The following is a 14,619-nucleotide window of genomic DNA, read 5'->3' as shown; positions in this document are numbered from 1 at the left end:
ATATATATATATTTCGATTATTATTAGTACTCTCGACTATTAAAATAGTAAAAGATAAATTCAGACTAATTATATTATATAATTTAATCAATATTATTATTACATTTAAATATTAGAATACATTTAAATCCGTCACTCTCCTTTAACATTGTCATTATTTTAGGCACATACACTTATTACATTATTATTAATTCACTAACATTATACCCAAATAATAGAATTACAATATTTACTATTAATTATATTTTTTTAATTATGATGTATATAAACTCCTTTAGAGAAGTGTATTGAATTATCAGTCTGTCATATTATTGTATAAAGTTATTAAATCTTTTTTTTTTCAAAATTCAACCTCTAATAACTATTACCATCACTGATATTATATTCAGTTAATCATTCATTTATGTTGAAGATTATTTGTTCCAATCATGCATTATATTCTTCTAACATGAATTAAGTAATCACTTCAAAATCTTTCACCAAAACACTTATATTAGATGCTATACTTGCAAACTCACGTAATAAAAGTAATGCTACTTCCAAAAAAATCTAAAAATCAACAAATCTAATCAAAATTAGTTTTCTGAAAAGTCCAAAAAATAATAAATGTTACCATACAAATTGTCAAAGCTTTATAATTTTTAAAAATCATAACTATCTATCCCGCTTCCATTTAGAATTTGGAACTAAAAATCTTCAAAAAGCAACATCTCATGGTTTACTTTACCCTTAGAAAAAATAGGGAATAAAACAAAATAGAAAATGAAGGGTGAGCGAATAGGGTCTATCATAGGCATGCATATATGTAAATGAATTAATGCATATATGCGTTTTTTAATTTCTATATGGAGGACACATTTAAGTTAGACTCGGTTATGGAAGAGGGAAGAGTTTTACCTGTGTGTGGTGTCAGGAGAGGTAGAAATCGGACCCTGCGTATTTGGTGTGCTTTCTCGAACGGTCCGAATTGTGTATGGAAAACGGACCGTGCGATTAGTGCCTCTCTGTCCACGTGTCGCCCGCAGGTGACTCCTCCAACGGTGCACTTTTTTTTCAATGTTAACCCATATTCAATATCCGTTTTCACATTCACTCCATTCCCCTAAAGAAGGGCCACGGCTGCTTCTTCTTCTTCGTTACTCCTTCGGATCTTACTTTGCATGGTGAAAATAACTTCAAAATGCCAAAGAAAAAAAAATGTAGAGATGTAGATCGTCCTGAATTTCATATTATACATTATCTCAATATGTAATTTTTTTAAAAATTATTATAATATTTTATAATTAAAATTATTATTATTATTATTATTAGGAAGTTAATTATTTTTAGGGTAAAAAACTGAAATGAGCCAAGTGGAGCTCAAATTTACCTAAATCAGCCAAATGAAAATTCAATACATGAATCAACCAGGACGTATTATTATATAATTCGAATCAATATAATTCGAAATTGATTTGAACGTAATTCGAATCGATTTGATTCGAATTAGTATGAACGGCCAAAATCAATGAAGTTCGAAACAAGTTGTTTCGAATTACAACTATAGAATTCGAATTAAGTTAATTCGAATTACTAGGAGAAGCGCAAGTTAGGGGAGTTCGAATCAATTGGATTCGAATTAGGTGAAAAGGGGCTTGCATAGTAATTCGAATCAAGTTGATTCGAATTACAAGGGAATCGGCTATAAAAGGAGTTCGTGCCAAGTTCATTCGAATCACTTTCTCATTCTCCAACCCCACTAAATCCCAGAGAAAAAGACCAACGTTCAGTACGAGCTTGACCAGAGCGGCTGTTTCTGTCGATGGGGGACGATCCGGGAAGGCTTTATCGTCTGGATGGAGTAGCTCATATCGCCGGTGTTATCAACGACGAGGTTAGTGGTTTATCACAGCGGTTTATGATAATGGTATTTGTTAATGGTTTTTTAGAATGGTTTATGTTACTGTTAGTGGTTTAGGATAGTGGTTTAGGAAAGTAGTGTAGGGTAGTGGTTTGTGTTGATGGTTTTTGTTAATGGTTTTGTTTTAGCGGTTTATTGTAAATGGTTTTTGGATAGTGGTTTAGCAAATTAGTGTAGGGTAGTGGTATTTGTTGATGGTTTTTGTTAATGACTTTGTTTTAGCGGGTTATTGTTGATGGTTTTTGTTAATGGTATTTGGTAATGGTTTATTGTTGATGGTTTTTGTTAATGGTTTTTGTGAATGGTTTTGTTTTAGCGGTTTATTGTTAATGGTTTTAGTTGATGGTTTTTGTTAATGGTTTTGTTAATAGTTTTTGTTAATGGTTTATTGTTGATGGTTTCTGCTAATGGTTTTTGTGAATGGTTTTGGTTTAGCGGTTTGTTGTTAATGGTTTTTGTTAATGGTTTTTCTTAACAGTTTATTGTTGATGTTTTTTGTTTATTGTTTTGTGTTAATGGTTTTGTTTTAGCGGTTTATTGTTAACGGTTTTTGTTAATGGTTTTTCTTATGTTAGTGGTTTGTGCATCTGTTCTAATTATGCGTTTTATGTAATGGCCAGCCCCGTCGTTGCATATCCAGTGTTAGGCGGCAACAGGGGATGCGTCTTGATGAGAGGTATGTCCCGTACTTGCAGATGGCGGGACTTTACCATCTTGCGAGACTCAACGACAGATGGTTCCGACTAGACGAGCCCCTAGTCAGCGCATTCGTCGAGAGGTGGCGGCCTGAGACGCACACCTTCCACATGCCGTTCGGAGAGTGCACTATCACGCTTCAGGACGTCGCATACCAGCTGGGGCTGCCAGTCGACGGAGATTATGTTAGTGGTTGCCTTACAGACTTCCACATTTACATTGAGGGTGGGAGACCTCCTTGGCAGTGGTTCCAGGAGTTGCTCGGTGTTTTACCGCCGGAGAACCAGGTGCAGAAGTTCGCAGTCAACTGCACCTGGTTTCAGGAGACATTCGGGGAGTGTCCAGATGGGGCAGATGAGGAGACGGTAAGGCGATTTGCCCGGGCGTACATCATGATGTTACTGGGTACGCAGCTGTTTGCCGACAAGTCCGGCAATCGTATACACATCAGATGGCTACCATATGTTGCTCGGCTTGAGGAGATGGGTCGCTATAGTTGGGCGTCGGCGGCACTAGCATGGCTGTACAGGTGCATGTGCCGAGTCGCGAACAGACATGTGGTTAAGTTAGCTGGCCCGTTACAGTTATTACAGTCGTGGATTTTCTGGCGGTTTCCTACACTTAGACCATCTGGGTATGATGAGATCAGCTGGCCCCTTGCATCGAGGTACCGTTATTGTTTTGTAGTAGATACTCTTGTAGTTATTATTTTGTAACTATGCCCTATATTCTTCTGTTTTCTTCTACGCAGATGGTCTGGTTACAACCCTGGAATTAGCAACAAGGGACCTCGGGTACAGATGGCTCGCATGCAGATCGACATGCGTGAGTGGAACTGGGTAGATCAGGCTATGGATGCCGGAGACGACCCAGTTAGGGGTGTGGGTAGAGGTCGTGGTCGAGGAGGCAGGAGGAGGGTGGGTGCTGCTAGACATGGTGCGCAGATGCCTGGGGGAGGTGATGTTGCGGGAGTTCCTAGGGCACATCAGGGCGGGCATGATGGTGGGTTCCCTGGAGCAGGTATGGGAGATCCCACGAGTCACATTGATGCTGGGCTTGGTGGTGGAGGTCTTGGAGATTACTTCGTAGGTGTTCCCGGTGATGATCATACCCTTCAGGATAGTACTCCATGGGTGAGTCCTGGCTCGATGTTTGGAGACTTACTTGCTAGTGATGGCATTGTGCACGAGTTTGGTGGACCACATTTCCTTGAGGATATCCGGACCATCATGCAGGAGGATGAGGCTGCTTCCGGACGGGTTCATACGATAGGGACACAGGCACCACTAGACGTTGATCTGAATGAGCCTGCCACGGTAGTTCCTGCGCATCCTTTTGCCATGGGTGGGACCCCAGCATCGGCACAGACTATTGGATCACACTCGGTTGCCGGCCCGTCCTCATCCAGACCCGTCCATGTACCGCCTACGACCCCGAGACAGCCAGTACCTGATGACAGCGACGAGTCGATTGAGGATGAGGAGCCACTTATTCGTAGGGGCTACCGGACACGGGTGCCACGCCGTTGCGGCACTGGATCGCACCTGTTTAGATGATTCATGGATATTGGTTCACATCTTGTTGTCTTTTTTATATTTTGTACATCGTTGGTTTGTTATAGTTGTTATCATATGTACTTTCTTATTATGTTATTTGAATTGATGTTATGTAGTGTCATTTACGTCGATGTATTGTACTTTTATGTTATGATTTATAGTTTCATGTTATGTTATTCGTTATCCTTTTACCCTTATATAATGTTGTTTGTTCTAGTTATAAATTTCAATGATGTAAAAGACTTTAAACAGAAATATTTGGTACCATTATCAACTTTCATTACACAAACGAAGCAACGTTGTTCCATACAAGTTGTAATACATTAAAAGTTATAGAGAAATACAGGACAAGTGCTAATACAATAACAAAGAAACACATACATAGCAAATCGCCTACTCATTTCTAGCAGTACCGCTTGGGCCTGCGGCTTGTGGACAACTACGCCTGGTGTGTCCTGGCTGCCTGCAGAGGCCACATCTCTTTGGCCGGTTCGGATCTGCTTCATCCATGTTGGTTCGAATTCTTGTGGATCTAGGACGACCCTCCCTCGCACGCCTCATACTCGGATCCGGTATAACTGTAGGCCCGGCATAAGGTGGCCAGAAACCCTCCGGTATGGGAGGGGCAAATACCATCTGATAGACGCCGAAAACGGAGCTAAGCCGGTATACCTCGTGCACGTAAGGCTGCCATGTAAGCCGTGAATAAGCACAGCATGCAAGTGCATGCGAACAGGGAAAATGAAGTGCTTGGAAGTATCCACAATCACAAGTCTTAGACCCTAATGAGACCCTGTACGTACCAAGAGAGAATGAGCCTGTCGGAGTCGTCTCAGCAACGGTGTACTCCGAGTTGTCCCTGTCGTAAAGAGTAACCGTGAAATGCCGGGCTGTTCTTAGGTTGGCCTCGATACACTTTACTATGTATTGACTGAATTGTTGTCCAGTACCCATCTGAGCCTCGGCCTCCCTCCCCTTACGGACAAATAGCTCAGCAAGCCTTCCGTATGTGGCCTTCACCAGGGAGCATACTGGGAGGTTTCTAACCCCCTTCAGGATTGAGTTGACACACTCCGAAATATTGGTCGTCATGTGCCCGAATCTCCGACCCTCATCACAGTGCTGTGTCCACAACGAATACTCGATTCGGTTCGCCCAGTCACACATTGCCGGATTCTCAGAGCGCAGAATGTCAAACCAGTAGTCGAACTCCACCTCGGTCTTGGCATATGCGGCGTTAACAAGAAGCCTCCGTGCATCTTTTCCCTTGAACGTCAACGCAAAATTCGCTGCAACGTGTCGAATGCAGAAAGCCCGGTACGCAGCAGGCGGTAGCCATCCCCCATCCGGAGCCTCCAGGGCTGCCTTTATACCGTTGTGCCTATCTGAAATAACTAACAGACCGGGCTGAGGTGTCACGTGCTCACGGAGGTGGGAAAGAAAGAAAGACCATGACTCAGCATTCTCACCCTCAACTAGTGCAAATGCCACGGGTAGGATGTTCGAGTTTCCGTCTTGTGCAATGGCGATTAGCAGTGTTCCCCCATACTTTCCATATAAATGGGTGCCGTCAATACTCACCAAAGGCTTGCAATGACGGAATGCCTGGATACAAGGGGGGAAAGTCCAGAACAGCCTATGAAAATAAACCTGAGAATCGTCAACCTGTCCCCCAACTCGAACAGGGCAAGTCCTGAGGACGGCTACAGTGCCAGGCATCGTCAGCTGCACTCCTAAAACCCACCTAGGGAGCTCATTGTACGACTCCTCCCAGTCCCCATATATCACGGCAACGGCCTTCTGCTTCGCCATCCATACCCTCCGGTACGTAGGCCTGAACCCAAAGTGTGCGGCCGTGGCATTTTGGAGCACCTTGATGTTCACACCTGCATCAGCCCTAACCATCGGCATAACGAAGATGGATATGACATGGTAGTCCAGACTCCTATGGTCGCTGGAGATGGAGCTGGCAAGACATGTATGCGGTCCGTTGTATCGCTTCACTTCCCAGATACCTTTCCGCTGTCGGAGACTCAACCGAATTAGCCATGTGCACCCATTCCCAAACTCAGAACACTTTCCCACGTACCTGCGATAATCAGACTCAACGACCTTGTACTGGACCCCTCGACGGATACTGTACGTCTTCACACTCAACAGCGCCTCATCTTTATCTTGAAATTGTTGGCCAACCTGGAACTCGTTCATACCGGCAGACCCCTCGGTATCTCTAGCACCAAATCCTGAGGCCTGCAGAACATCATCGTCTTGCCGCATGGCATCAAGGTCCAATGAGGAAAAATGGGGTGGATACTGCTGTGTGCCAGAACTAGATCCACCTATAGCCCTTGTCGGAACAGTAGTCCCAACATCATCGCCGCTTTCATCAGCGATGAAATCCGGCTCCGCGTCATCGTCATCTGGATCATCAAACAAACCATCACCAACACCAGCCGGTGTGGGACAATGTACCTCGGTGGGAATATGTTCCCCGTGCCGAACCTCGTCTCCAACATTGCCGCTCAGATCAACGGCAAACGAAGGGGACGCAACAGGCTGCATCGGTGGCTCATACACAGGAGCAGAGGATGAAGCAACAGCAGGTCTCGAGCTCGAGCCGGCAACCGCGGCTATAGTAGTGGCATTCCGGTTCGAACCACCCGAGCTAGATACCACATCAACCAACTTAGCCAACAACTCCGGTGTCCTTACCTCGGGAAACTGCCTACGAGAAAGAAACATAACCTGCAAGTCCTCGTCACTACCGATTGTGAAACAATCAAACTTCACGGTGTCATGGAGCACCGCTGTAGGAATGCGGTAGAAAAACTTCTTCACCCTTTTAACGCCTGCAAGACCCAGCTTCTCCAGCACAGAGCTAACAAGTGCATCGTAGGTGGTTGTCGGCGTCACGATAATACATAGGGGATCCTTATCAGTGAACTTAACGCCGGACCGAGTTTTTCTCTTAATGGACCCTCTGTAATGTACCAGAACTAGGAAACTCTCCTCACTAGCCATCTCCCCTCTTTGTTGAGAGCAACATGAGTTCACACCTTATATATATAGCCCTGGCTCGCACTATATATATATAATTCGAATCTATATGTTTCGAATTATCTAATGTCACAACCTAACCTAGTAATTCGAATCAACTTGATTCGAATTACTAAACAATCTGCCCTCCTAGTAATTCGAATTAACTTAATTCGAATTCTATAGTTGTAATTCGAAACAACTTGTTTCGAACTTCATTGATTTTGGCCGTTCATACTAATTCGAATCAAATCGATTCGAATTACGTTCAAATCAAATTCGAATCATATTGATTCGAATTATATAATAATACGTCCTGGTTGATTCATGTATTGATTTTTCATTTGGCTGATTTAGGTAAATTTGAGCTCCACTTGGCTCATTTCAGTTTTTTACCCTTATTTTTATTATTGTTGTGAGAACTTAGAATATTATTACACTCTTTTATTTTTAATATTGGATTAACAATGGTGTTTTTTTAAATTGTGATCTATTGTGTTATTTTTTTTATGTGAAATGATTTAATGTACGGAGTACAAATCGGACCGTCCGATTTCTAAGAATTATAGAAATCGGACCTTCCGATTTATGTTGAAAAAATTAAAAAAAATTTGGAGTACACAAATCGGACCATGCGAATTCATTTTATTCTTTATATAAAAATTCATATACTTACAATACCCATGGTCCAACTTCATTTTATTTTTTATATAAAATTTATATATTTATAATACCCATGGTCCGACTTCATTTTATTCCTTATATAAAAATTCATATATATACAATACTCATGGTCCGATTTGCAAGTTGAGAAATTCAAATTCCAGCAATTGCAAAATCGGACCCTCCGAATTCTTTACATATTTTTCCAAAGCAAATAACTCGGACCATGCGATTTCTACCCCTGCCAGTGACATAAAGCTGTTCCATCCTTTGGTCTAACACGCTCTAGTTCCATATCGAAATACATCACGCTGCTTAGTTCCATAACAAAAAAATTGAGCCGCATATATGCACAAGAGAGAGAAGGGGGGGATTCTGCCGGCACCATATCCGCCGGTAATCAGCCGTCAGCAGGATACAGGCGGCAGGCGTGGCTTCGTCATAGGGAAAGGTGGGTCCCATAGAGTCACACGCAAATGTCTTCTTGTTCCTAAAACGAAAGGTAGACAATCTTAGGAGAATGCCACGGTGAGGAACATTATTTTTTTTTACACATGAGGAACTTAGTTGGCATTTTCTATTAAGTGCCATCTGTCCAACTGAAGAAGAGCAGTTTTTAGCCGTTCACAGACTACAATGCAAAATCTGAGCATTTAATGTAGCGTCAGTACATTACACATTAATTAGAAAATGTAATTAAGTCTTTTTTAACTCTTTAATACTTTAAATTATTATTTAAGTTGTGGGCCTTTTTTTAACTGGTTTATGTTTAGACTTTGGAAGAATAATTAATTGCACTCATTTTTTTTTATGATATAAGATTGATACTAGGCACAAACATAAAGCCCTATTAATTAGAATTTTTTTCAGAAATAAAATAAAAAAATTTATATTTTTTCAAACACCATTTTTAAACTTTATTTATAATTAAAAAAATCTTTAAAAAAGTTATGTTTGTTGTCTGTGTATTTTTGTGTACTCCTATATACTATTTGTAGATCTATATACTATTTAAAGATGATGATAATGGATTAAAATGAATTAAAAACGTAAAATTCAAAAAAGTTGAAGGAAATTTGTCGAGAATAAAGCGAACTCTATTATTTTTATAGAGTTTGTCGAGGTTGCGACAAACTTGCTTTAAACAAAAAAATTTTTATTTAAGGAATTAAAATTCAAAAATGGTGTTATATTCAATGTGAAATGATTTAAGGTCTAAAGATTTTATTTGAAGAATTAAAATTTGATCTGATGCTCATAAGTTTGGTATAAAAAATGTTAAAATATTTTATTGTTAGTAAAACTTAGTGTGTTCTGCATAATAAATACATAATTAATAAAAGATAATTTTTCTTATTAACAAATAATCTCAATATATTTATTGTCATCTATTGTATTCTAAGAAAAAAGATAAATTTTATATATTAAAAATGACATATAATAATAACAATAGAGAGTGTTAATAATATAAGCAAAAATAAATAATTAATATAAAATTAGTCAAATTATCAAATATTTATAATTTTTTATTAAAGATTATAAATTTACGCTCAAAAAATTTTAAAAATATATATTTAATGAGAAGAAATTAATCTTCTATAAAATTTTCAAATGATATATAAATATACTTGTTATGTACAAATTCAATTTTATTGCTATTGTCAAATGATCAATTGGACTATATATCTTATATCTTTTGACACAAGTTAGTTTACTTCCCAAAAGATATATAGTCCAGCTGATCATTTGACAATAGCGATTGTTCGTACCCTGTCCCAATAATAAAGGCCTAGGATCAAGCAAAGGACCTAATCCAAAGGGTTGGGCCTCACCAGTACCAAACTTCATCCTATGAAGTCGGTACTCACCACGACCTGTTCTAAAGAAGTCGGGCACGAGATTAGCTGGCGGATAAACACTCATTTAAATGAGTAACTACCCCTAGAATCTCTCTAACCACTTCCACGGGCCATATCTTAACCTCCCTAAGATAATGGGAAGGTTAACACCCTAAAAATATGGCACTATTCCAACGGTGGTTATTGGTTCACCACTATAAATATACTGACACCCCTCTGGTATCTCTAAGTCCAATACTCTCTAGACCTGCTCACACTCTTGCTAACTCAGGCATCGAAGTGTCTTTGCAGGTACCACCCTCACCTCCTCGCACAAACAAGTCGGACGGAGCCTCCCGAGTTGCAGATCTATTCGGAATCCTCCTCCTTCACACATTTGGGCCAACCAACTCCATCCAACCCATCAATCTCCGGTTACCCACCGTAACAGCGATAAAATTGAATTTGTACATAATAAACATATTTATATATAATTTAAAAATTTTATAGAAGATTAATTTCTTCTCGTTAAATATATATTTTTAAAACCTTTTTAGCTTAAATTTATAATCTTTAATAAAAAATCTAAATATTTGATAATTTAACTAATTTTACATTGATTATTTGTTTTTACTTACATTATTAATACTCATTATTGTTATTATTATATGTCATTTTTAATATATAAAATTTATCTTTTTTTCTTGGAATACAATAGATGACAATAAATATATTGAGATTTGTTAGTAAAAAAAATTTGTCTTTTATCAACTCTGTATTTATTATGCAAAACACACTAAGTGTTACCAATAATAAAATATTTTAACAATTTTTATACCAAACTTATTTTTAGCATCAGATCAAATTTTAACTCTTAAAAAAGATCTTTAGACCTTAAATCATTTCACATTGAATATAATCACATTTAATATTAATAAGCCAATACAAAATTATTTACTTTAATATTCAAAATAAAAAACAAGTAAAAATTACAAATCATTTAGATAAAAAAAAGAACAAAAAAAAGGTGAATATATGTAAAAAAAGACAAATTATCAAATATTAAAGAGTTAAAAAAGGCTTAATTACATTTTTTAATTAACTGCAATTTAGAATTTACTGACACCACATTAAATGCTTGCATTGTGGTCTGTAAACGACTAAAAGCTACTCTCCTTCAGTTGGACAAATGGCACTTAATAGAAAATGCCAACTAAGTTCCTCATGTGTAGAAAAAAATAATTTTCCTCACAGTAGCATTCCCCTCTTACCCACCAAAACAAACATAGCTTGAAAATGATCATTCATATATGATTCCCTCGCTCACTCACTTGTCCTTCTCATCCAACTACATTAATTAACCATGCACCACCCACCATTTCCTATTCCGATTATGTTCAGGGTTTAGCTAACGGAATTATTCATATAAAAACATTTCAAATATCATTTTTTAAAATATTTTTCATTAATTAAAATTTAATATATACAATCAACTAAAAATCGTATTTTTTTTTTGTCAAAATTAGATCGAACAAATTGGTTTGGTTAAAAAATCCATGAACTAAATTTTAAATTTGTATGAGTTAATATTTTTTTATAAAAAATAACTACAATATCTCTATTATAAAAAATTATTAAAATCTTTTATTTAAATTTAAAATTGATATTTTAATAAAAATTTTCATTTGAACCCCTTCAGCAAGTTAAGCATGTAATGTTGAATTAAGTCAGCCATTAACCATAATTTTAAAGGAAATAATATTAATATTTTTATTTTTTAATAATGTCAAACTATTTATGATTTATATTGTATGTGTCCATAAATTCATTAAAAAGTGACAATATCGAAATAGAAGTGATAATATTTATTTTGTAATTTTAATAAATAATCAAATATTCATGTATAATTTAAAAAAAAATATCAATTCAAAACAAATAAAAAATTGTTAATATATACTATTGAAACAATAGTTCATCATTAATAGTTCATCAAAGTTTTCCAATTCGTGACAAGCTCACCAATACAAGTTGTTACGGTGGGTAACCGGAGATTAGTCCAATGGATGGCGTTCGGCGGCCCAAGTGAGTGATGGAGGAGGACTCCAGGTAGGTCCGCAACTCGGGAGGCTCCGTCCGACTTGTGCTCGCGTGTGAATGGGGGGTGGTACCTGCAAAGACACTCCGATGCCTAAGTTAGCAAGGGTGTAAGCAGGTCTTCGAGAGTATTGGACTTAGGAATACCTGAGGTGTGTCAGTGTACTTATAGTGGTGAGCCAATAACCACCGTTGGAGTAGTGCCGTATCTTTAGGATAATAACCATCCCATTATCTTAGGGAGGTTAAGATATGGCTTTATGAAGTGGTTAGAGAGATTTCAGGGGCGGTTACCCATTTGAATGAGTATTTATCTGCCAGCTAATCTCACAACCGACTTCTTCGTACCTAGTCGGGGTTGACACCGACCTCTAGAATGGAGGTGGGTGCTTTGCTAGGCTTAATCTATTGGATCAGGCCTTTCGATTGGACCTGGGCCCTTAACATTGGGCCGGGGTATGAACAGTGCCCCTACTTGAGCCCAAATTTTCTTTAAAGTTTGGGTTCAAGTATTCAACTCGGGTTCGTAGTCGACTTGTTTGAAAGAATACGGATGGTGAGAACCGACGTGATTTTCGCGACTTTTGGTTTCTGACAGTTACGTCAATTCAAGCGTCGTGTCCGTTGAGGGATCATTTAGGAATTGAGGGCTTTGGTAACGGTGCAGTCGCATTAATGACTGCCTCGTTTTTACCATTATGCCCCTTAGCCTATTTATAAATACTTTCCCTCTCTTTCCATTTTCCGTTTCTGCAATCTTTCAAACTTCTCCTTATCCTGTTGTGTTGCATTCTTGTGTTTGAAGACTTCAGTTCTCCCCAACCTTCATTTTCGGCTAAAGGTTAGTTCTGTTTTTCCCATGTCATTTTTGTTCGTATGTTTTGTTTGGCGAGTAGATAGGTTGACCCGTAGATTCTAGTTTCGAATCTTTCTTCTTTAGTGGCCTTGTTTTTGATTTTCTTTTTTCCTTTTTCCCTTTTGTAGGTTTTCTGCCACTTTTCTTTACATAAAAAATGGCTTCTGTAGACATTCTTTCTCAGTGGGTTGACGATACGGTCCTTGGGGAGGAACCGTTGGTCGACTCTGAGTTCGTCACCCACCTTCGTACTCACCATAGGCTCTGTACTTCGGACGAGGACGAGCCCAAATATGAATTGATAATCCCGGGTCCTGAAGACCGGGTCTGCTTTGGGAGAGTTGATGAGGCGACCCCTCACTTTTTCTTTATGTATGAATGCATGATCACCCGTTTGGGTGTTTTTCTTCCTTTCTCGGATTTTGAGATATCCGTTCTGCACCACTGTAAGGTTGCCCCTACTCAATTCCATCCCAATTCCTGGGGTTTCTTGAAGATCTACCAGTTTATAAGCCACGCTCTGGACTTCCCGACTTCCTTGAGAATCTTCTTTTATCTTTTCCATATGACTAAGCCCTTTAGTGGGCTAAATAATAAGCAACAATGGGTATCCTTCCGAGCCATTCAAGGTCGGAGGATTTTCACCCTTTTTGATGAATCCTTCCACGACTTCAAAAACTTCTTCTTCAAGGTTCAAGCTGTAGAGGGTCACCACCCCTTTTTTCTGGACGAGCATTCCTCCCCCCGCTTTCCCCTTTATTGGCTGCCGGCCACCCCTTGTGAAAAAATTGGTCTAGATGACCTAGACGAGGTGGAGGCGGCCATTGTAGGGTTTTTCCGAGAAGCATGGGGGAAGGCCCCATACTTGGATACGAGAAAAATCCTCCAGGGGACGTCGGTATTTGTTCAATCTTGCATAGGTAGCGCATGCATTTCCTATTTCCGAGTTGTATTTCACCGACTTGTATTTTACCGACTTGTATTTTGCCGACTTGTAACTTGGTTGTTTCTTTTGTAGATATGGCAAAGAAAAATGCTCAAGAGTCCTACCAGAGGGTGCAGGAAGCCAAGGCAAAGTCTCGGGCCAGGTCCGGGGGTTCCAAGGCGGTCGTCTCTCCTCCTCCTCTTCCTCCTCCTCCTAGAAATGTGGGTACTCCCTCTCAGCCTATTGTTATTTCCTCCTCCTCAAATTTGGCTCGACCACTCCCTTCTGCCCAACCGTTCTCCGAGCCAGAGAGTAAGAAGCGCAAGACTTCAGAGTCTGGCCCTTCTTGGGAAGGTGGTGTTAGGGCGGAGGCTCTTGCCTTCGTCCGAAAGAACATCTATCCACTTATTAATATGGATGATGTTTCTGTTCGGAAGCACCTTGCCACTCTGGCCGAAGAAAGTTTTAGGGCGGCGGGAGTTTGTGGCAAACTTCTGGACATGTTTGAGAAGACTCCCCTCAGCTCCTTGGGTACTTCCCCAAAGGTCGAGGAGCTGGAGGAGAGGCTTCTTATGTTTGAAAAACATCAGAAGGAGTTAAAGGAGGAGAGGGATAAGTTAAGGAAGGAGAGAGACGACCTCCGGAAAAAGGAGAGCGAGCTGCGAGCCCAATGTACTATGGAGGTAAATTTAAGGAAGGCAGCCCAGGAGAGTTACCAAAGCCTATTTAAAGATATGGTGGAGGTGAAGAAGGATTTGCTGAACTCTCGGACTGCTTATGCTGACTTGGAGGACTCTATCGCCGATGGCGCCGAGGAGTCTTGGAGAATTTTCCTAGAGCAGGTCAGGGTTATAGCCCCCGACTTGGATCTTTCTCCATTACATCCTGACAAAGTGGTGATTGATGGCGCCATTGTTGATCCTCCTGTTCCCGAGGTCCTTTCAGAGTCAGACCTAAAGACTCGGGGGCAGAGGATTATAGAGTCTCCTCCTCGTCCCCAAGATGCTCCGAGTTCTTCAATCCTCACTCCGACTTCCTCTTTAGCTCCTCCTCCC

At 39.6% G+C, this 14,619-nt stretch overlaps 1 protein-coding gene across 1 annotated transcript; it reads right to left on the bottom strand.

Moving 5' to 3' along the window:
- Positions 1 to 4,545: 4,545 nt before the first annotated feature.
- LOC130963626 (uncharacterized) lies at positions 4,546 to 7,173 on the bottom strand. The gene has a single exon (XM_057889730.1). It carries the CDS (start codon positions 7,171 to 7,173, stop codon positions 4,546 to 4,548), a length of 2,628 nt encoding a protein of 875 aa, XP_057745713.1.
- Positions 7,174 to 14,619: the final 7,446 nt, after the last annotated feature.

Source organism: Arachis stenosperma, chromosome 2 (genome assembly GCF_014773155.1).
Source record: "Arachis stenosperma cultivar V10309 chromosome 2, arast.V10309.gnm1.PFL2, whole genome shotgun sequence".
NCBI classification, from domain to species: Eukaryota; Viridiplantae; Streptophyta; class Magnoliopsida; order Fabales; family Fabaceae; genus Arachis; species Arachis stenosperma.
The sequence above is the reverse complement of the archived record's forward strand: the minus strand, read 5'-3'. Positions and strand labels throughout refer to the sequence as shown.